Here is a 22,162-nt window from a genome sequence, read left to right as displayed (position 1 = left end):
TCTCTTGAACCCCTCGACTGAGTTCGCCATCACCACCTCCTCAGGCAAGCAATTCCAGATTCTCACTGCCCTAACAGTAAAGAATCCTCTTCTATGTTGGTGGAAAAACCTTCTCTCCTCCAGACGCAAAGAATGCCCCCTTGTGCCCGTCACCTTCCTTGGTATAAACAGATCCTCAGCGAGATATTTGTATTGTCCCCTTATATACTTATACATGGTTATTAGATCGCCCCTCAGTCGTCTTTTTTCTAGACTAAATAATCCTAATTTCGCTAATCTATCTGGGTATTGTAGTTCTCCCATCCCCTTTATTAATTTTGTTGCCCTCCTTTGTACTCTCTCTAGTTCCATTATATCCTTCCTGAGCACCGGTGCCCAAAACTGGACACAGTACTCCATGTGCGGTCTAACTAGGGATTTGTACAGAGGCAGTATAATGCTCTCATCATGTGTATCCAGACCTCTTTTAATGCACCCCATGATCCTGTTTGCCTTGGCAGCTGCTGCCTGGCACTGGCTGCTCCAGGTAAGTTTATCATTAACTAGGATCCCCAAGTCCTTCTCCCTGTCAGATTTACCCAGTGGTTTCCCGTTCAGTGTGTAATGGTGATATTGATTCCTTCTTCCCATGTGTATAACCTTACATTTATCATTGTTAAACCTCATCTGCCACCTTTCAGCCCAAGTTTCCAACTTATCCAGATCCATCTGTAGCAGAATACTATCTTCTCTTGTATTAACTGCTTTACATAGTTTTGTATCATCTGCAAATATCGATATTTTACTGTGTAAACCTTCTACCAGATCATTAATGAATATGTTGAAGAGAACAGGTCCCAATACTGACCCCTGCGGTACCCCACTGGTCACAGCGACCCAGTTAGAGACTATACCATTTATAACCACCCTCTGCTTTCTATCACTAAGCCAGTTACTAACCCATTTACACACATTTTCCCCCAGACCAAGCATTCTCATTTTGTGTACCAACCTCTTGTGCGGCACGGTATCAAACGCTTTGGAAAAATCGAGATATACCAAGTCCAATGACTCACCGTGGTCCAGCCTATAGCTTACCTCTTCATAAAAATTGATTAGATTGGTTTGACAGGAGCGATTTCTCATAAACCCATGCTGATATGGAGTTAAACAGTTATTCTCATTGAGATAATCCAGAATAACATCCCTCAGAAACCCTTCAAATATTTTACCAACAATAGAGGTTAGACTTACTGGCCTATAATTTCCAGGTTCACTTTTAGAGCCCTTTTTGAATATTGGCACCACATTTGCTATGCGCCAGTCCTGCGGAACAGACCCTGTCGCTATAGAGTCCCTAAAAATAAGAAATAATGGTTTATCTATTACATTACTTAGTTCCCTTAGTACTCGTGGGTGTATGCCATCCGGACCCGGAGATTTATCTATTTTAATCTTATTTAGCCGGTTTCGCACCTCTTCTTGGGTTAGATTGGTGACCCTTAATATAGGGTTTTCATTGTTTCTTGGGATTTCACCTAGCATTTCATTTTCCACCGTGAATACCGTGGAGAAGAAGGTGTTTAATATGTTAGCTTTTTCCTCGTCATCTACAACCATTCTTTCCTCACTATTTTTTAAGGGGCCTACATTTTCAGTTTTTATTCTTTTACTATTGATATAGTTGAAGAACAGTTTGGGATTAGTTTTACTCTCCTTAGCAATGTGCTTCTCTGTTTCCTTTTTGGCAGCTTTAATTAGTTTTTTAGATAAAGTATTTTTCTCCCTATAGTTTTTTAGAGCTTCAATGGTGCCATCCTGCTTTAGTAGTGCAAATGCTTTCTTTTTACTGTTAATTGCCTGTCTTACTTCTTTGTTTAGCCACATTGGGTTTTTCCTATTTCTAGTCCTTTTATTCCCACAAGGTATAAACCGCTTACACTGCCTATTTAGGATGTTCTTAACCCTTATCTGGCTGAATAGGTACAATTGTAACTATTCCGTTTTAAAATTGCAATAACTTTTTTTTGAAAAGACGTAGAGGGCTGAAATTTCGTGACATCTCTACATTTTTGGTCCAGAATATATTGGCCAAATTTCAATAAAATATCTCCACCCGCTTCCGAGATAAGGGGTCGAGATCTTTTTGCATCCATAACAAGCTGCATAGGTACAAATGTACCTCATATATTTTGAATGAAGATAATGCAAGGGAAAAAGCATAAATTTTTTTTTAATGATAATGCTATTTAACTATTATAAACAAGTAAAAAACTGTTCATTTACATTATAAAAGAAAATGTAAGAAACTTTTTTTTATTGATTTTCTTTGCAAGTAATGCATGTTGGCTTTGCTACAGAGTGTTCATCGCAAATGGGTTTCACACAAACCACACAAGACTTTCTAGTCTTGCGTTGTTTTCGCCTCAGGTCTCTGCAGACATAGCAACTACCAACAACAGGGGAGGGTCCACGACTACCATGAGGTATTTTGGGGCCAGCTGCTGGCTGCGATGCTACCACAATGCATCGTCCAAGCACCATTTCTACTGCACCTCGAAGAAAATGGTTTCTCATTATCATTTTGTTTGTACTACGATCTTCAATTGCAATCATACACAGCTGATTTGCGAGATCTTTCAGGAACTTTCTTCGTTGATCCTTTGCCCTGAAGCTTGGATTGTGTTCTCTGTAGATGATGTAGGATGCTAACCCACTGACATCAATCATATTGTAGAAAAATGCCAAAGTCCAACGTGATGTTCGTCGTTTCACAGTGTACTCTCCCAACATTTTATCCATAACATCAACGCCACCTTTTGTTATGTTGTAGTATTTTATTATCTCTGGCTTGGCTGCTAGTGTCTCTTCAACTTCTCCCGTCATGTGCATAGATGATAGAAGCACGACTGATTTGTTCTTCTTTGGTACATATGAACAGACTGTTGCATCATGATTGTAGGCAAAATTTGTCGAGTATACAGGCCTTTCTTTGGCAGGCTGCATGTTGTTAGGTAGGAACCTTTTGTTTTTTCTCACTGTACCAACTAGTGTCATGTTCCAGGAGTTCAATACCTTAGCTAGTTCCATGGTTGTAAAGAAGTTATCGGTGGTGACATTTCTTCCAGAGCCTTTATACGAGCTCACTAGGTCCAATACTGTTCGTTCTCCAATGTTTACTTGTCGAGGACCATCAGTTGGTTTCCCAGTGTAGAGCTGACCTTGTAAAGGGTAGGCATTTGATGAGTCACAAGCCCAGAAAATCTTTATGCCATATTTAGCTGGTTTTGAAGGTATATACTGGGTAAATTTAGTATGACCTCTAAATGGAAATAATTGCTCGTCGACGGTGATACAATGATATGGCTTGTAGGCTCTCTCCAGATTACTGTTCAGCATTGTCCAGATGTCCCGTATTGGTGCAGCTTTATCTGTTTGCACACGTTCTGCACGTGTATTTTCGTTGTCAAACCTGATAAATCTGAGTATCATCTTGAAGCGGTCACGAGACATGGCTGCACGTATAAGAGGCAGAGCAGCAACATTCCACATTTCCTCCAGATTCTCTTTGTTGGCTCTGTGCACACCAGCAGCAATCAGTATGCCCAAAAATGCATGAAGTTCAGTTTCAGTAAATTGCTTGAATGTTTTTTGTGGTGGCCGTTTGGAAGAATCAGGAAAACGTTGTACCAGTTCGTTGTTGTAAGCATCACAAACTCTCTTGGCCTTTCGATTCGTTTCCCGTAATATGATGTCACACATCTCGGGAGTCATGATGGACTTGAATAGCTCTTTTGCTGTATATAGGTTGCTGATTGCTGCAGGGCCACCTCTTTGTCGTAGGACATTACGAGATTTTGTTTGTGCATTTGGCAGTGGATTACTGCACCATTGAGTTTCATCCTTAGCAGTCCAAATGTCGCCTGCACTTTGAGGCACAGAATCATCCTCAACACTTTCGTCTGATTCGTATTCATTTTCATGCTCTATGACCATTTCTTGTTCAATGTCTGAATCTTCTTCAGTAACATCCACTTGTGGTACATAGTTTTCATCATCAGATGGAACATATGGTTCATCCTCATGCTCAGAATCAGATTCTTCTAGCATTCGCATTATTTCGTCAGACGTAAATCTGTAAATATGAAAAAATGTAAAATAAATAATTTTCCGAAATACTACATTATTGGCTTTTCACAAAATTATACTAACCTGCAAACACGTTTTCTTGGATTATGGCGGAAACTAGATCCAGCATTACTATCACTCATGATGACTTGCTAGATGAATTTTGGCTTCGTATTTTGTGCTGAATATAAATAAAACATCGTAAAACAATATGTAGATACTAATTATTATCCATTTTTCGTATAAAAATTATACCTATAGTGATAAGTTTCATACAAAATATATGTAAGCCAAGTCCAGGCTGAAAGACAATTTGACTGTTCTGTCCCCACATAATGAGAATAAAGGTATAACTGGCTGTTAGATGCTGTGAGACTTTCCTACCTTCGTTTCCAAGAAATTGAAGACTTCACAAGCCTAGAAATGTGTGCTCACAGCAATGAGATGAACAGCAAAATGGCTAATGAGAGGAGGGAGGCAGGAAGACAAGTAGAAGCCACTCCCAGTTTGAATTAACTTAATTGACAGCAACATAAGTGACCAGTAACAACACTGAACAATAGATATCAGCATAACATTTGTAGCTGAATGAACTTTAGTTTCTGAAACCAAGTAAAGTCTTCCCACAGTGGAGGTATATGTGAAGGTACAATTGTACCTATGCAGCCTGTTAAGGTTGTAAAATTATGCAGCCTGACAAGGGTTAAACATTTCCCATTTATTATCTGTATTCTCATTTCTGAGGATATTGTCCCAGTCTACCAGATTAAGGGCAACTCTAAGCTGGTCAAACTTTGCCTTCCTAAAGTTCAGTGTTTTTGTGACTCCCTGACAAGTCCCCCTAGTGAAAGACAGGTGAAACTGTACAATATTGTGGTCGCTATTTCCTAGATGCCCAACCACCTGCAGATTTGTTATTCTGTCAGGTCTATTAGATAGTATTAGGTCTAAAAGTGCTGCTCCTCTGGTTGGATTCTGCACCAATTGTGAAAGATAATTTTTCTTGGTTATTAGCAGAAACCTGTTGCCTTTATGGGTTTCACAGGTTTCTGTTTCCCAGTTAATATCCGGGTAGTTAAAGTCTCCCATAACCAGGACCTCATTATGGGTTGCAGCTTCATCTATCTGCTTTAGAAGTAGAATTTCCCTGCTTTCTGTTATATTTGGGGGTTTGTAACAGACCCCAATGAGAATTTTGTTACCATTTTTCCCTCCATGAATTTCAACCCATATGGACTCGACATCTTCATTCCCTTCGCTAATATCCTCCCTTAAAGTGGACTTTAGACAAGACTTTACATAGAGACAAACCCCTCCTCCTCTCCGATTTTTACGATCCTTTCTAAACAGACTGTAACCCTGTAAGTTAACTGCCCAGTCATAGCTTTCATCTAACCATGTCTCGGTTATTCCCACTATGTCAAAGTTACCTGTAGATATTTCTGCTTCTAGTTCTTCCATCTTGTTTGTCAGGCTTCTGGCGTTTGCGAGCATGCAGTTTAGAGGATTTTGTTTTGTTCCAATCTCCTCACTGTGGATTGTTTTAGAAATGTTCTTACCTCCCTTCTGAGTATGTTTTCCTGGGTCGTCTTTGTACGAGTCTAATGTTTTTCTTCCCGTCCCCTCTTCTTCTAGTTTAACGCCCTCCTGATGAGTGTAGCGAGTCTTCTGGCGAATGTGTGTTTCCCAGGTTTGTTGAGGTGTAGTCCGTCTCTGGCGAGGAGTCCATCATACCAGTAATTCACACCGTGGTCCAGGAATCCAAATCCTTGTTGTCTGCACCATCGTCTTAGCCAGTTGTTTGCATCAAGGATCCTGTTCCATCTCCTGGTGCCATGCCCATCTACTGGAAGGATAGAAGAAAAAACTACCTGTGCATCCAGTTCCTTTACTTTCTTCCCCAACTCTTCAAAGTCCTTGCAGATTGTCGGTAGGTCCTTCCTTGCCGTGTCATTGGTGCCAACATGTATCAGAAGAAATGGGTGGACGTCCTTGGAGCTGAAGAGCTTTGGTATCCTATCGGTCACATCCTTGATCATCGCACCTGGAAGGCAGCATACTTCTCTTGCAGTTATGTCCGGTCTGCAGATGGCTGCTTCTGTGCCTCTCAGTAGTGAGTCTCCCACCACCACCACTCTTCGTTGCTTCTTGGCTGTACTTTTTGCTGTCACTTGTTGCTGTGTGCCCTTTTCTTTTTTGCTTGCTGGTATTGCTTCATTCTTAGGTGTGCCATCTTCATCCTCTACAAAGATTTGATATCGGTTCTTCAGTTGTGTGGTTGGTGATTTCTCCATGGTCTTCTTGCTTCTTTTGGTCACATGCTTCCACTCATCTGCTTTTGGAGGTTCTCTGACACTTTTTGCACCTTCTGTGACCAGTAGAGATGCTTCTGTTCTGTCTAGAAAGTCTTCATTCTCTTTGATGAGTTTCAAAGTTGCTATTCTTTCTTCCAGACCCCGCACCTTTTCTTCTAAAAGGGCCACTAGTCTACACTTCTGACAGGTGAAATTGGATTCTTCTTCTGGTCGATCTGTGAACATGTAGCACATGCTGCAGCTCACCATGTAGGTTGTCACATCTGCCATGTTGCTCCTAGATCCTGCTGACTTGCTGTGTGTTTTCCTTCTTGTGTAATCTACTCAGCCAAGCTCTCTTGCAATAATGAGCATGAGCATCCCCCTAATGCGTCTGCTGATGCAAAGTTTGACGCACATAAAGGATCAGGCGTCTGCAGCAGAGGAACAGGAAAGCCTTGATGACAGTCAGCCATTGTCTGGTCAGGGCAGTGTACAGGATGAGGTAGCGGGCGAAGAGGAGGAGGAGGACGAGGAGGATGATGGGGATGATTATATTTTTAATGAGGAAGCTTTTCCGGGGCCACTGGAAATTGGTGGCGTGGCACGGCCGGGTTCTGGTTTTTTTAGGGACACAAGTGACGTAGATTTGCCTGAAACTGCCCCTCAACCAAGCACAACCGCAGATTTGACAACTGGAACTTTGGCCCACATGGCGGATTATGCCTTACGTATCCTCAAAAGGGACACACGCATTACTAAAATGATGAACGATGACGATTACTGGTTGGCCTGCCTCCTTGATCCTCGCTATAAAGGCAAATTGCAAAATATAATGCCACATGAGAACTTGGAACTAATATTAGCAACCAAACAATCAAAACTTGTTGACCGTTTGCTTCTGGCATTCCCAGCACACAGCGCCCGTGATCGTTCTCACACGAGCTGCAGGGGCCAGCAGACCAGAGGTGTTAGAGGGGCAGAAATCAGAAGTGGCGTTGGACAGAGGGGTTTTCTGACCAGGTTGTGGAGTGATTTTGCTATGACCGCAGACAGGACAGGTACTGCAGCATCAATTCAAAGTGACAGGAGACAACATTTGTCCAGTATGGTTATTAACTATTTTTCATCCCTTATCGACGTTCTCCCTCAACCGTCATTCCCATTTGATTACTGGGCATCCAAATTAGACACCTGGCCAGAATTGGCAGAATATGCATTGCAGGAGCTTGCTTGCCCGGCAGCTAGTGTCCTATCCGAAAGAGTATTCAGTGCTGCAGGTTCAATATTAACCGAAAAAAGGACTCGTCTGGCTACCCAAAATGTAGATGATCTAACCTTCATTAAAATGAACCACAACTGGATTTCGAAATCTTTTGCCCCACCTTGCCCGGTCGACATCTAGCTTTCCTATGAAAAGGTCTTGCTTGTGGACTATTCTGAATGAGTTTTCCAATCTCGTAATTTGCAGCACCTGATTGTCCAGCATACGACATGTTAACACCTCCCTAAATGGCCAAACTCCCCACACGGGGCCGTGGTATCGCCACTTGGCGCCAGCACCCGTGAGAGTGCTGTTTGTCTGAAGAGGTGGGTGTGCCCGCTTTTGGTCGACGGCACTGCCACTGGGTCCCTCATAGTACAATAAAGTGTCTCTGGCGGTGGTGGTGCGCACCCAACGTCAGACACAATGTTGTAACATGAGGGGCCCTGGGCCTGTCCCGCCGGCCACAAGAGAGTTCCCCCCCCAGCTCAAACAGTGCTCTACCACTTGCAAAATTATCTCTCACAGCTCCACCAATGTTTAGTCTATGCGCTGACATCCTTAAATGCCTGGCACTGACAATACCATTGTATTGACATTTTTGTTATCCAGAGTAAATAGAAGGAGTGGCTCACTGTAAATATACACAGGTGCTCTGGAAAAATATCCAATAATCTCAAGAAAAAATCCGGCACACTGTTTTCAAGTCAAACCATGAAGTTCAGTTTATTTGGAGATATATACACACATCTTCTCTTTCAAATAAGCAGTATCGCACAAATAAGGACCATAGAGAAATGTCACATTGGTATCAAAAATTCAACGTTTCGGCTATATAATCAGCCTTTATCAAGAGATACCCGAGGCAGTGAGTCCATTACTTGGTGGGGTCCGAAGTGCGGTGTCCGCACTTCGGACCCCACCAAGTAATGGACTCACTGCCTCGGGTATCTCTTGATAAAGGCTGATTATATAGCCGAAACGTTGAATTTTTGATACCAATGTGACATTTCTCTATGGTCCTTATTTGTGCGATACTGCTTATTTGAAAGAGAAGATGTGTGTATATATCTCCAAATAAACTGAACTTCATGGTTTGACTTGAAAACAGTGTGCCGGAGTTTTTCTTGACATTTTTGTTATGTTAGGCCTTAGAAGCCTGTCTGCGGTCCCTCCTTCCACTAGGCCTCCACTGACCTGTCTACTGCCGCCCGTGTACCCCTGGAACCTATTTTAAAGTGCCTACAGCCCAATTTAATTATGTCAGGCCTTCGAAGCCTGTCTGCGGTCACTCCTTCCACTAGTCCTCCACTGACCAGACCACTGCTGCCCGTGTACCCCTGGAACCAATTTTAAATTGCCTACAGCCCAATTTTTTTTATGTTAGGCCTTCGAAGCCTGTCTGCGGTCCCTCCTTCCACTAGGCCTCCACTGACCATTCTACTGCTGCCCGTGTACCCCTGGAACCAATTTTAAATTGCCTACAGCCCAATTTTTTTATGTTAGGACTTCGAAGCCTGTCTGCGGTCACTCCTTCCACTAGTCCTCCACTGACCAGACCACTGCTGCCCGTGTACCCCTGGAACCTATTTTAAAGTGCCTACAGCCCAATTTTTTTATGTTAGGCCTTAGAAGCCTGTCTGCAGTCCCTCCTTCCACTAGGCCTTCACTGACCTGTCTACTGCCGCCCGTGTACCCCTGGAACCTATTTTAAAGTGCCTACAGCCCAATTTAATTATGTTAGGCCTTCGAAGCCTGTCTGCAGTCACTCCTTCCACTAGTCCTCCACTGACCAGACCACTGCTGCCCGTGTACCCCTGGAACCAATTATAAAGTGCCTACAGCCAATTTTTATTATGTTAGGCCTTCGAAGCCTGTCTGCGGTCCCTTCTTTCTACTACTCCTCCACTGACCAGACCACTGCTGCCCGTGTACCCCTGGAACCAATTTTAAATTGCCTACAGCCCAATTTTTTTTATGTTAGGCCTTCGAAGCCTGTCTGCGGTCCCTCCTTCCACTAGTCCTCCACTGACCATTCTACTGCTGCCCGTGTACCCCTGGAACCAATTTTAAAGTGCCTACAGCCCAATTTTTTTTATGTTAGGCCTTAGAAGCCTGTCTGCGGTCCCTTCTTTCTACTACTCCTACACTGACCAGACCACTGCTGCCCGTGTACCCCTTGAAGCAATTTAAAAGTGCCTACAGCCCAATGTTATTATGTTAGGCCTTCGAAGCCTGTCTGCGGTCCCTCCTTCCAGTAGGTCTCCACTGACCATTCTACTGCTGCCCGTGTACCCCTGGAACCAATTTTAAATTGCCTACAGCCCAATTTTTTTATGTTAGGCCTTCGAAGCCTGTCTGCAGTCCCTCCTTCCACTAGGCCTCCACTGACCATTCTACTGCTGCCCGTGTACCCCTGGAATCAATTTTAAAGTGCCTACAGCCCAATTTTATTATGTTAGGCCTTAGAAGCCTGTCTGCGGTCCCTCCTTCCACTAGGCCTCCACTGACCAGACCACTGCTGCCCGTGTACCCCTGGAACCAATTTTAAATTGCCTACAGCCCAATTTTTTTTATGTTAGGCCTTCGAAGCCTGTCTGCGGTCCCTTCTTTCCACTAGTCCTCCAGCGACCTGGACACTGCCGCCCGTGTACCCCTGGAACCTATTTTAAAGTGCATACAACCACCTTTTTCCTTTATATTATAATTTTAAGGACCAGATGGACTACGCTGTACCACGGTAAGAGCTACGCAGTCGTCATTTCTTTTGCGAGAAAAGCCATCCCAACCCTCCACCATCATGTAAAAATCCGCATTGTCCATGCGCTAAGGCTATCTAATAGTAGAAAGGTGCACCTGACAACAGATGCATGGACCAGTAGGCATGTCCACGAAAGGTTACATGTCCATTACGGAGTACTGGGTTAATGTTGTGGATGCATGGTCCACAGGGGACAGCCTATTAAGTCTGTCTGCAGTCCCAAATAGAAATTGTCCTCCGCTTACCACACCAATGCTGCCTGTGTACCCCTGGAACATTTTGTAAACTCCATTGACCCAAATTTTTGGTTTAAAGCCTACTACTAGTGTCTGCCGCTCCAAGGTGTTCCCCGGGTTGCCTTTCCTGAGCTTTGATCTTCAGGCTCTCGTTTAGTAGTTTTTTTAATCAAACTGCAGTGGGGCTAGTACTTGGGTTGGGGCCTACCACCAGTGTCTGCCGCTCCAAGGTGTTCTCCGGGTTGCCCTTTCTGAGCTTTGATCTTCAGGCTCTCGTTAAGTAGTCTTTTTAATCTAACTGCAGTGGGGCTAGTACTTGGGTTGGGGTCTACCACCAGTGTCTGCCGCTCCAAGGTGTTCTCCGGGTTGCCTTTTCTGAGCTTTGATCTTCAGGCTCTCGTTTAGTAGTTTTTTAAATCTAACTACAGTGGGGCTAGTACTTGGTTTGGGGCCTACCACCTGTGTCTGCCACTCCAAGGTGTACTCCGGGTTGCCCTTTCTGAGCTTTGATCTTCAGGCTCTCGTTAAGTAGTCTTTTTAATGTAACTGCAGTGGGGCTAGTACTTGGTTTGGGGCCTACCACCAGTGTCTGCCGCTCCAAGGTGTTCTCTGGGTTGCCTTTTCTGAGCTTTGATCTTCAGGCTCTCGTTACAGACTGGGATGTGCTGCTTGGGACAATGGACGAGTATACAAATGTTAATGAAGTGGTTGGTAGAGTGACTGACTACATTAACTTCTGCACTAATATGCTAGTGCCGACTAAAAAGATTAGGTGTTTTGCAAACAACAAGCCATGGATAACAAAGGAATTGAAGCATTTGCTCAACAGGAAAAAAAAAGGCATTTAAAGTAGGTGACAAAGAGGAAATTAAAATAATACAGCATGAATTGAAGCATAAAATAAAGGAGGCCCAGGAAGCCTTCAGAATTAAACTTGAAAAGAAACTGTCCCACAATAATACCAGAGAGGTTTGGTCAGGAATGAAATTACTGACTGGGCTCAAGTTGAGGCCTGAAAATGATCCAGGAACAATGGACAAGGCTAATGAGATGAATGAGTATTTCAACAGGTTCAGCAGTACATGTGTACATGTGCCAACTGATAGTGGAGGGGACCTGGGTGCAAATTCTGCAACATCGATATTGGAGGATGAGCAGACTAATTTTAGAGTATCCGAAAATGATGTGAGGAGGCAGTTTAAGTCACTTAACATTGGTAAAGCTGCAGGACCTGATGGACTCAGCTCACGTGTCCTTAAAGTTTGTGCAGACCAGCTGTGTACTGTCTTTACACGCCTATTTAATGGAAGTATACAAACACAGAGGGTACCTGTGTTATGGAAAACTTCCTGTCTGGTGCCGGTACCCAAGACTTCTTCTCCTGCAACCCTAAATGACTATCGTCCTGTAGCCTTAACATCTCACGCTATGAAGGCCTTGGAAAGATTAGTGCTTGCTCACTTAAGACCGAGGGTCAATGCTTTTATTGATCCCCTTCAGTTTGCTTACCGACATAGATTGGGGGTGGATGATGCTATTCTTTCTCTGTTACATAGGGTACATTCATTTCTGGAGATTGACGGAACCACAGTGCGAGCGATGTTCTTCGATTTCTCGAGTGCATTTAACTCCCTGCAGCCACTTTTACTACACAAAAAGATGACTGATATGAAGGTGGAGGAGGGGATGAGAAATTGGATAACTGACTACCTATCAGATCGGCCACAGTTTGTACAGATGGGAGCAGTTGTGTCAAGCAGATTATTGAGCAGTGTAGGTGCCCCCCAGGGAACGGTGCTTGCGCCCTTTCTTTTCACTCTTTATACTTCAGACTTTCAGTATAAATCTGAACTTTGCCACCTTCAAAAATTTTCGGATGACTCCGTGGTTGTGGGATGCATTAGGGGAGATCAGGGGGATGAGGAATATAGAAGGGTGGTGTCGAATTTCGTGGATTGGTGCAATGGTAACTATCTACAACTAAATGTTAAGAAAACTAAGGAGTTGGTGGCCAACTATAGCAGGATTAAGTTGGAATGCTTACCGATCACTATTGCTGGTCAGGAGGTCGAGCAGGTGGAGAGTTACAAATATTTGGGGGTCCATTTGGATGGCAAACTGGACTGGAGATGCCACTCAGAGTTTGTCTACAAGAAGGGGATGAGCAGATTGTATTTCCTAAGGAAACTGAGGTCTTTTAACCCTGCTGTTCTGTTGGTCAAAAAATGACCGACTTTGAACTTCAATATTCTTTAAAATATTCAAGATGCGGCTCTGAAACCCGTGGCCGACCGACCCATCCTCATTTAAGTCAATCAACCACAAGTTTCAGAACCGCATCTTGAACACCCCAAAAAATACCAAAGTTCAAAATAGGTCTCCCCAGACCGAACAGAACAGCAGGGTTAATGTGTGCAGCAAAATGTTAGAAATGTTCTACCAATCTGTAGTGGCAAGTGCCATCTTTTTTGCAATCACGTGCTGGGGTAGTAGTGTGCGGGCCTCTGATGCTAATAAGCTGAATAAGCTTATCAAAAAGGCAAGTTCTGCTGTGGGCTGTAATCTGGACTCTTTTGAGGAGGCAGTGGAGAGAAGAACTCTGAAAAAGTGTGTGGCAATTATGAACAATAATGCACATCCACTATATGAGCTATTCATGAGACAGAAGAGCACCTTCACTAACCGGCTTATACTTCTGAGGTGTAAGAAGGAAAAATATAGGAAATCGTTTGTGCCAACTGCCATGGGAATGTACAATAATAACATTAGGGTTAAACCACCAAGGTGAAAGTCTACTTATTTCTCTACATTTCAGTTCACTCGTTGTGTATGTCCTATTCTAATGTATAATGTATAATGTTCTTCTGTCAACAAACTGTCATGTCAACTATGTAATTCCTTTATGATTTTTATGATTTAAGTTGTGCTGCTGTGATACCATAATTTCCCACGGGATCAATAAAGTGTATCGTATCGTATCGTATCGTATCGTATCGTTAAGTAGTCTTTTGAATCTAACTGCAGTGGGGCTAGTACTTGGGTTGGGGCCTACCACCAGTGTCTGCCGCTCCAAGGTGTTCTCCGGGTTGCCTTTTCTGAGCTTTGATCTTCAGGCTCTCGTTAAGTAGTCTTTTTAATGTAACTGCAGTGGGGCTAGTACTTAGTTTGGGGCCTACCACCAGTGTCTGCCGCTCCAAGGTGTTCTCCGGGTTGCCTTTTCTGAGCTTTGATCTTCAGGCTCTCGTTTATTACTTTTTTAAATCTAACTGCAGTGGGGCTAGTACTTGGTTTGGGGCCTACCACCTGTGTCTGCCGCTCCAAGGTGTACTCCGGGTTGCCCTTTCTGAGCTTTGATCTTCAGGCTCTCGTTTAGTAGTCTTTTTAATCTAACTGCAGTGGGGCTAGTACTTGGGTTGGGGCCTACTACCAGTGTCTGCCGCTCCAAGGTGTTCCCCAGGTTGCCTCTCCATTGCTTCAATCTTCTGGCTCTTCTTAAGTAGTTGTTGAAAAAAACACTGCATGCGGCTTACAAGTTGGGTCTGGGGTGTAGAGACTGTGTCTTCCGCTCCAAGGTGTTCCCCAGGTTGCCTCTCCATTGCTTCAATCTTCTGGCTCTTCTTAAGTGGTTGTTGAAAACAACACTACATTCGGCCTACAAGTTGGGTCTGGGTTGTAGAGACGGTGTCTTCCGCTACAAGGTGTTCTCCAGGTTTCCTCTCCATAGCTTCAATCTTCATGCTCATCTTATGTAGTTGTTGAAACAACACTACATTAGGCCTACAAGTTGGGTCTGGGTCGTAGAGACGTTGTCTGCCGCTCCAAGGTGTTCTCCAGGTTGCCACCTAATCGAAGCTGCATAGAGCCTATTTTGTAATTTTACGCCTACAAAGTCTTTCTGCGGTCCCTCCTTCCAATTGTCCTCCACTGAGCACAACAATGCAGAATGTGTACCCATGTAACCTTTTTTAAACCAGCGTCGAGCCAACTTTGTGGTTTAAGGCCTACTTGTAGTGTCTGGCTGCGCCACTCAATACAGCTGTCCTCTTTACAAAAAATGACCTACAATTATCTGGTTTTCAGCCTATCGGGATTTTAAAACTGCAGTGGGCCTACTAGTTGGGTTGGGGCCTTCTATCTGTGTCTGCCGCTCCTTGCTGTTCTCCTACAGTGAACAAAGCTGTGCCGCCTGTTTACTACTCTTGCCAATTTTGAACTGCATTTAGACTACTTACAGATTTGGGCCTACTCTCTGTGTCAGCCTCTCATTCCAGTTGTCCTCCACTGAACAAAACAATGCCCCCTGGTTAGTCCTGTTACCAATTTTGAACTGCATTTAGCCCACTTTATTCTTTGGGCCTATATCTGTGTTTCCTCCTCATCCTGCCCATAGCCCAGCCAGTGATAGATGAGTCTGCTGGTACATTGACCCATAACGCAACATTCCCCGTGCACGCTACACTGCAAGATTGTGACCCTGCTGAAAGTCAGGTCCCCCTTCCCGCATACCATACCACCTTACACGGGGACAAAGAGGAAGGTGCAGATGAAGGTGCAGGTTCCTTCATCAGGTGGGGGGAGGAATACTCGTTGGCGACGTCACTGGCACAGGGCCCCTCATAGTACACAAAAGTGTTGCTGCCGGTGGGAGGCGCCCCCGCCGTGCAAACACACCGCTGTACTTTGAGGGGCCCTGTGCCAGTGCCAATGCCAATGAGGGGGCCCCCCCCTGCTTGCTAATGATCACAGCACTTGTAAAGTTGAAATACTTACCTCTCCCTGCTCCACTGCCGTGACGTGGTCCAGATTTACTGGCACCACTAAATACTTGAACCGGCCCTACCCCCCACAACTTTAGCCAAATGACCCCCAATTTCCAATGCCTAACTATTATTATAAGGGAAATTAAGATTGACAAGCTTCATTAAGAAGAATGGATGGTTTTGACATTAAAATGGGCACTCTAGGTGTTTTCCTGGCCCCCACTCACTGCCGAATATGCTGCCCCATTGACTTGCATTGGGTTTCGTGTTTCGGTCAATCCCGACTTTACGTCATAATCGGCCGATTTCACTCGACCCGACTTTTGCGATAGTCGGGTTTTGCGAAACCCGGCTCGACTCTAAAAAGGTCAAGGTCGTTCAACTCTAATTGTGACTAAAAAGTTAAATACTAATTTTTTCCTTCCATGTTGCTTCTGCTGCTGTCAAGCACCTGAAGGGTTAATAAACTTCTTGAATTTGGTTTTGAGCACCTTGAGAGGTGCAGTTTTTAGAATGGTGTCACTTTTGGGTATTTTCAGCCATATAGACCCCTCAAACTGACTTCAAATGTGAGGTGGTCCCTAAAAAATGGTTTTGTAAATTTTCTTGTAAAAATTAGAAATTGCTGGTCAAATTTTAACCCTTATAACTTCCTAGCAAAAAAAAAATTTTGTTTCCAAACTTGTGCTGATGTAAAGTAGACATGTGGGAAATGTTATTTATTAACTGTTTTGTCACATAATTCTCTGGTTTAACAGAATAAAAATTCAAAATTTAAAAATTGCAAAAATTTCTACATTTTTGCCAAATTTCCGATTTTTTCACAAATAAACATAAATTATCGGCCTAAATTTACCACTATCATGAAGCCCAATATGTCACGAAAAAACATTCTCCGAATCGCTAGGATCCGTTGTAGCGTTCCTGAGTTATTACCTTATAAAGGGACACTGGTCAGAATAGCAAAAAATGGCCAGGTCATTAAGGTCAAAATAGGCTGGGTCATGAAGGGGTTAAAAGTCTTTACCTTGTCAATAATCAATGCACTTTATTCCCCATGCTTATTCCTAGACCAATCTCTCATTGGGGATGTTCTCCTTGCGGTAATTGTATTGCCAGTAGGGTTGAGCGACCTTTACTTTTATAGGGTCGGGTTTCACGAAACCCGACTTTTTCAAAAGTCGGGTCGAGTGAAATCGGCCGATCCTATAAAAAAGTCGGGGTCGGGGTCGGCCGAAACCCGAAACCCAATGCAGTGCATTGGGTTTCCATGGTTCCCAGGGTCTGAAGGAGAGGAAACTCTCCTTCAGGCCCTGCGATCCATATTTTAATGTAAAATAAAGAATTAGAATAAAAAATATTGTTATACTTACCCTCTGAAGCGCCCTGGTACTAACCGGGAACCTTCCTCCTTCGAATCCGCGCTTCCAGGACCTTGCGGTCGCCTGTTGTGAATTCTGTGGCAGAGCTCCCTCCTGTGGTCACAAGTGGTACTTCGGCTGATTCTCTCTGTGAGCTTCCGTTGGTGGAGGAAAGTGGTACTGCGGCTTCTGAGTTTCCTCCCTCAGGTGATGTGGTGAGGTCGTTAGGTGCTTCTCTACTTAACTCCACCTAATGCTTTGATCCTGGCTTCCTGTCAATGTTCCAGTGTTGGACTTGTTTTTCCCTGGATCATTCCTGTGGCCTGCTGCTCTGCATAGCTAAGTTCTTCTTTGCTATTTGTTTGCTATTTTTTCTGTCCAGCTTGTCTAATTGTTTTGCTGGAAGCTCTGGGACGCAAAGGGTGTACCTCCGTGCCGTTAGTTCGGTACGGAGGGTCTTTTTGCCCCCTTTGCGTGGTTTTCTTTAGGGTTTTGTGTAGACCGCAAAGTTACCTTTTCTATCCTCTCTCTGTTAAGAAAGTCGGGCCTCACTTTGCTGAATCTATTTCATCTCTACGTTTGTCTTTTCATCTTAACTCACAGTCATTATATGTGGGGGGCTGCCTTTTCCTTTGGGGTATTTCTCTGAGGCAAGGTAGGCTTATTTTCTATCTTCAGGCTAGTTAGTTTCTCAGGCTGTGCCGAGTTGCATAGGCAGAGTTAGGCGCAATCCATGGCTGCCTCTAGTGTTGTTTGGAGAGCATTAGGGATTGCGGTCTGCAGAGTTCCCACGTCTCAGAGCTCGTTCTATGATTTTGGGTTATTGTCAGATCACTGTATGTGCTCTGACCGCTATGTCCATTGTGGAACTGAATTGCCTTTCATAACAGTACAGCAAGCCAAAAGTGCTAATGATTCTCAATAGAGGGAAAAAAGAAGTTCTGAGACCATTTTTTTTTCTTTGCACTGTGTTTTGCCTTTTTTTTCCCCTAGACATTTGGGTGGTTCAGGACACAGGTGTAGCAATGGACATTAAAGGTCTGTCTTCATGTGTGGATCAGCTCACGGCAAGAGTTCAAAATATTCAAGATTTTGTGGTTCAGAATTCTTTGTTAGAACCGAGAATTCCTATTCCAGATTTGTTTTTTGGAGATAGAACTAAATTTCTGAGTTTCAAAAATAATTGTAAACTATTTCTGGCTTTGAAACCTCGCTCCTCTGGTGACCCAGTTCAACAGGTTAGGATCGTCATTTCTTTTTTGCGTGGCGACCCTCAGGACTGGGCATTTTCTCTTGCGTCAGGAGATCCTGCATTAAGTAATATCGATGCGTTTTTCCTGGCGCTTGGATTGCTGTACGATGAGCCTAATTCAGTGGATCAGGCAGAAAAAAAATTGCTGGCTCTTTGTCAGGCTCAGGATGAGATAGAGGTATATTGTCAGAAATTTAGAAAGTGGTCCGTGCTCACTCAATGGAATGAATCTGCGCTGGCAGCTATGTTCAGATAGGGTCTCTCTGAAGCCCTTAAGGATGTCATGGTGGGATTTCCTATGCCTGCTGGTTTGAATGAGTCTATGTCTTTGGCCATTCAGATCGGTCGACGCTTGCGTGAGCGTAAATCTGTGCACCATTTGGCGGCATTACCTGAGCTTAAACCTGAGCCTATGCAGTGCGATAGGACTTTGACCAGAGTTGAACGGCAAGAACACAGACGTCTGAATGGGCTGTGTTTCTACTGTGGTGATTCCACTCATGCTATCTCTGATTGTCCTAAGCGCACTAAGCGGTTCGCTAGGTCTGCCACCATTGGTACGGTACAGTCAAAATTTCTTCTGTCCGTTACCTTGATCTGCTCTTTGTCATCATATTCTGTCATGGCATTTGTGGATTCAGGCGCTGCCCTGAATTTGATGGACTTGGAATATGCTAAGCGTTGTGGGTTTTTCTTGGAGCCCTTGCAGTGTCCTATTCCAGTGAGAGGAATTGATGCTACGCCTTTGGCCAAGAATAAGCCTCAATACTGGACCCAGCTGACCATGTGCATGGCTCCTGCACATCAGGAGGTTATTCGCTTTCTGGTGTTGCATAATCTGCATGATGTGGTCGTGTTGGGGTTGCCATGGCTACAAGCCCATAATCCAGTATTAGATTGGAAATCCATGTCGGTGTCCAGCTGGGGTTGTCAGGGGGTACATGGTGATGTTCCATTTCTGTCAATTTCATCATCCACCCCTTCTGAGGTTCCAGAGTTCTTGTCTGATTACCGGGATGTATTTGATGAGCCCAAGTCCGATACCCTACCTCCGCATAGGGATTGTGATTGTGCTATCAATTTGATTCCTGGTAGTAAATTCCCAAAAGGTCGACTGTTTAATTTATCCGTGCCTGAGCATGCCGCTATGCGCAGCTATGTGAAGGAATCCCTGGAGAAGGGGCATATTCGCCCGTCATCGTCGCCATTAGGAGCAGGGTTCTTTTTTGTAGCCAAGAAGGATGGTTCGCTGAGACCTTGTATAGATTACCGCCTTCTAAATAAGATCACGGTTAAATTTCAGTACCCCTTGCCATTGTTATCTGATTTGTTTGCTCGGATTAAGGGGGCTAGTTGGTTCACCAAGATAGATCTTCGTGGTGCGTATAATCTGGTGCGAATCAGGCGAGGCGATGAATGGAAAACTGCATTTAATACGCCCGAGGGTCATTTTGAGTATCTAGTGATGCCATTCGGACTTGCCAATGCTCCATCAGTGTTTCAGTCCTTTATGCATGACATCTTCCGAGAGTACCTGGATAAATTCCTGATTGTGTACTTGGATGACATTTTGATCTTCTCGGATAATTGGGAGTCTCATGTGAAGCAGGTCAGAACGGTTTTTCAGGTCCTGCGTGCTAATTCTTTGTTTGTGAAGGGATCAAAGTGTCTCTTTGGTGTGCAGAAGGTTTCATTTTTGGGGTTCATCTTTTCCCCTTCTACTATCGAAATGGATCCTGTTAAGGTCCAAGCCATCCATGATTAGACTCAGCCGACATCTCTGAAAAGTCTGCAAAAGTTCCTGGGCTTTGCTAATTTTTATCGTCGCTTCATCTGCAATTTTTCTAGCATTGCCAAACCATTGACCGATTTGACCAAGAAGGGTGCTGATGTGGTCAATTGGTCTTCTGCTGCTGTGGAAGCTTTTCAAGAGTTGAAGCGTCGTTTTTCTTCTGCCCCTGTGTTGTGTCAACCAGATGTTTCTCTTCCGTTCCAGGTCGAGGTGGATGCTTCTGAGATTGGAGCAGGGGCTGTTTTGTCGCAGAGAGTTTCTGATTGTTCAGTGATGAAACCATGCGCTTTTTTTTCCAGGAAGTTTTCGCCTGCTGAGCGAAATTATGATGTGGGCAACCGAGAGTTGCTGGCCATGAAGTGGGCATTCGAGCAGTGGCGTCATTGGCTTGAAGGAGCTAAGCATCGCGTGGTGGTATTGACTGATCATAAGAACTTGACTTATCTCGAGTCTGCTAAGCGGTTGAATCCTAGACAGGGTCGTTGGTCGCTGTTTTTTGCCCATTTTGACTTTGTGATTTCGTACCTTCTGGGCTCAAAAAATGTGAAGGCGGATGCTCTGTCTAGGAGTTTTGTGCCCGACTCTCCGGGTTTGTCTGAGCCGGCGGGTATCCTCAAGGAAGGAGTAATTGTGTCTGCCATCTCCCCTGATTTGCGGCGGGTGCTGCAAAAATTTCAGGCTAATAAACCTGATCGTTGTCCAGCGGAGAAACTGTTTGTCCCTGATAGGTGGACGAATAAAGTTATCTCTGAGGTTCATTGTTCGGTGTTGGCTGGTCATCCTGGAATCTTTGGTACCAGAGAGTTAGTGGCTAGATCCTTTTGGTGGCCATCTCTGTCGCGGGATGTGCGTACTTTTGTGCAGTCCTGTGGGATTTGTGCTCGGGCTAAGCCCTGCTGTTCTCGTGCCAGTGGGTTGCTTTTGCCCTTGCCGGTCCCGAAGAGGCCTTGGACACATATCTCTATGGATTTTATTTCAGATCTTCCCGTTTCTCAAAAGATGTCAGTCATTTGGGTGGTCTGTGATCGCTTTTCTAAGATTGTCCATCTGGTACCCTTGTCTAAATTGCCTTCCTCCTCTGATTTGGTGCCATTGTTCTTCCAGCATGTGGTTCGTTTACATGGCATTCCAGTGAATATCATTTCTGACAGAGGTTCCCAGTTTGTTTCGAGGTTTTGGCGAGCCTTTTGTGGTAGGATGGGCATTGACTTGTCTTTTTCCTCGGCTTTCCATCCTCAGACTAATGGCCAGACCGAACGAACCAATCAGACCTTGGAAACATATCTGAGATGCTTTGTTTCTGCTGATCAGGATGACTGGGTGTCCTTTTTGCCTTTGGCTGAGTTCGCCCTTAATAATCGGGCCAGCTCGGCTACCTTGGTTTCGCCATGTTTCTGCAATTCTGGGTTCCATCCTCGTTTCTCTTCAGGACAGGTTGAGTCTTCGGACTGTCCTGGTGTGGATACTGTGGTAGACAGGTTGCAGCAGATTTGGACTCATGTAGTGGACAATTTGACCTTGTCCCAGGAGAAGGCTCAACGTTTTGCTAATCGCAGACGCCGTGTGGGTCCCCGACTTCGTGTTTGGGATCTGGTTTGGTTATCTTCTCATCATATTCCTATGAAGGTTTCCTCTCCTAAGTTTAAACCTCGTTTCATTGGTCCGTATAGGATTTCTGAGGTTCTTAATCCTGTGTCTTTTCGTCTGACCCTTCCAGATTCTTTTTCCATACATAACGTATTCCATAGGTGATTGTTGCGGAGATACGTGGCACCTATGGTTCCATCTGTTGACCCTCCTGCCCCGGTTTTGGTGGAGGGGGAGTTGGAGTATATTGTGGAGAAGATTTTGGATTCTCGTGTTTCAAGACGGAAACTCCAGTATCTGGTTAAATGGAAGGGTTATTCTCAGGAAGATAATTCCTGGGTTTTTGCCTCTGATGTCCATGCTCCCGATCTTGTTCGTGCCTTTCATGTGGCTCATCCTGGTCGGCCTGGGGGCTCTGGTGAGGGTTCGGTGACCCCTCCTCAAGGGGGGGGTACTGTTGTAAATTCTGTGGCAGAGCTCCCTCCTGTGGTCACAAGTGGTACTTCGGCTGATTCTCTCTGTGAGCTTCCGTTGGTGGAGGAAAGTGGTACTGCGGCTTCTGAGTTTCCTCCCTCAGGTGATGTGGTGAGGTCGTTAGGTGCTTCTCTACTTAACTCCACCTAATGCTTTGATCCTGGCTTCCTGTCAATGTTCCAGTGTTGGACTTGTTTTTCCCTGGATCATTCCTGTGGCCTGCTGCTCTGCATAGCTAAGTTCTTCTTTGCTATTTGTTTGCTATTTTTTCTGT

At 44.5% G+C, this 22,162-nt stretch overlaps 1 protein-coding gene across 1 annotated transcript; it reads right to left on the bottom strand.

Moving 5' to 3' along the window:
• Positions 1-2,282: 2,282 nt before the first annotated feature.
• Positions 2,283-4,291, bottom strand: LOC138657624 (piggyBac transposable element-derived protein 4-like). Its single transcript, XM_069745362.1, has 2 exons — positions 4,192-4,291; positions 2,283-4,114 (listed from the first exon to the last, which is right to left on the bottom strand). Exons 1-2 carry the CDS (start codon positions 4,248-4,250, stop codon positions 2,296-2,298), a joined length of 1,878 nt encoding a protein of 625 aa, XP_069601463.1. The 5' UTR covers positions 4,251-4,291; the 3' UTR covers positions 2,283-2,295.
• Between the last annotated feature and the right edge of the window lie 17,871 nt (positions 4,292-22,162).

This window comes from Ranitomeya imitator, chromosome 1, assembly GCF_032444005.1.
Source record: "Ranitomeya imitator isolate aRanImi1 chromosome 1, aRanImi1.pri, whole genome shotgun sequence".
Taxonomy (NCBI): Eukaryota; Metazoa; Chordata; class Amphibia; order Anura; family Dendrobatidae; genus Ranitomeya; species Ranitomeya imitator.
The sequence above is the reverse complement of the archived record's forward strand: the minus strand, read 5'-3'. Positions and strand labels throughout refer to the sequence as shown.

Bases quoted from the DNA above. Each gene is read 5' to 3' on its own strand.
- LOC138657624 (XM_069745362.1), bottom strand. From the start codon at position 4,250: ATGAGTGATAGTAATGCTGGATCTAGTTTCCGCCATAATCCAAGAAAA. The intron at 4,115-4,191 runs GTTAGTATAATT...TCATATTTACAG, and splicing joins CCAAGAAAACGTGTTTGCAG to ATTTACGTCTGACGAAATAA.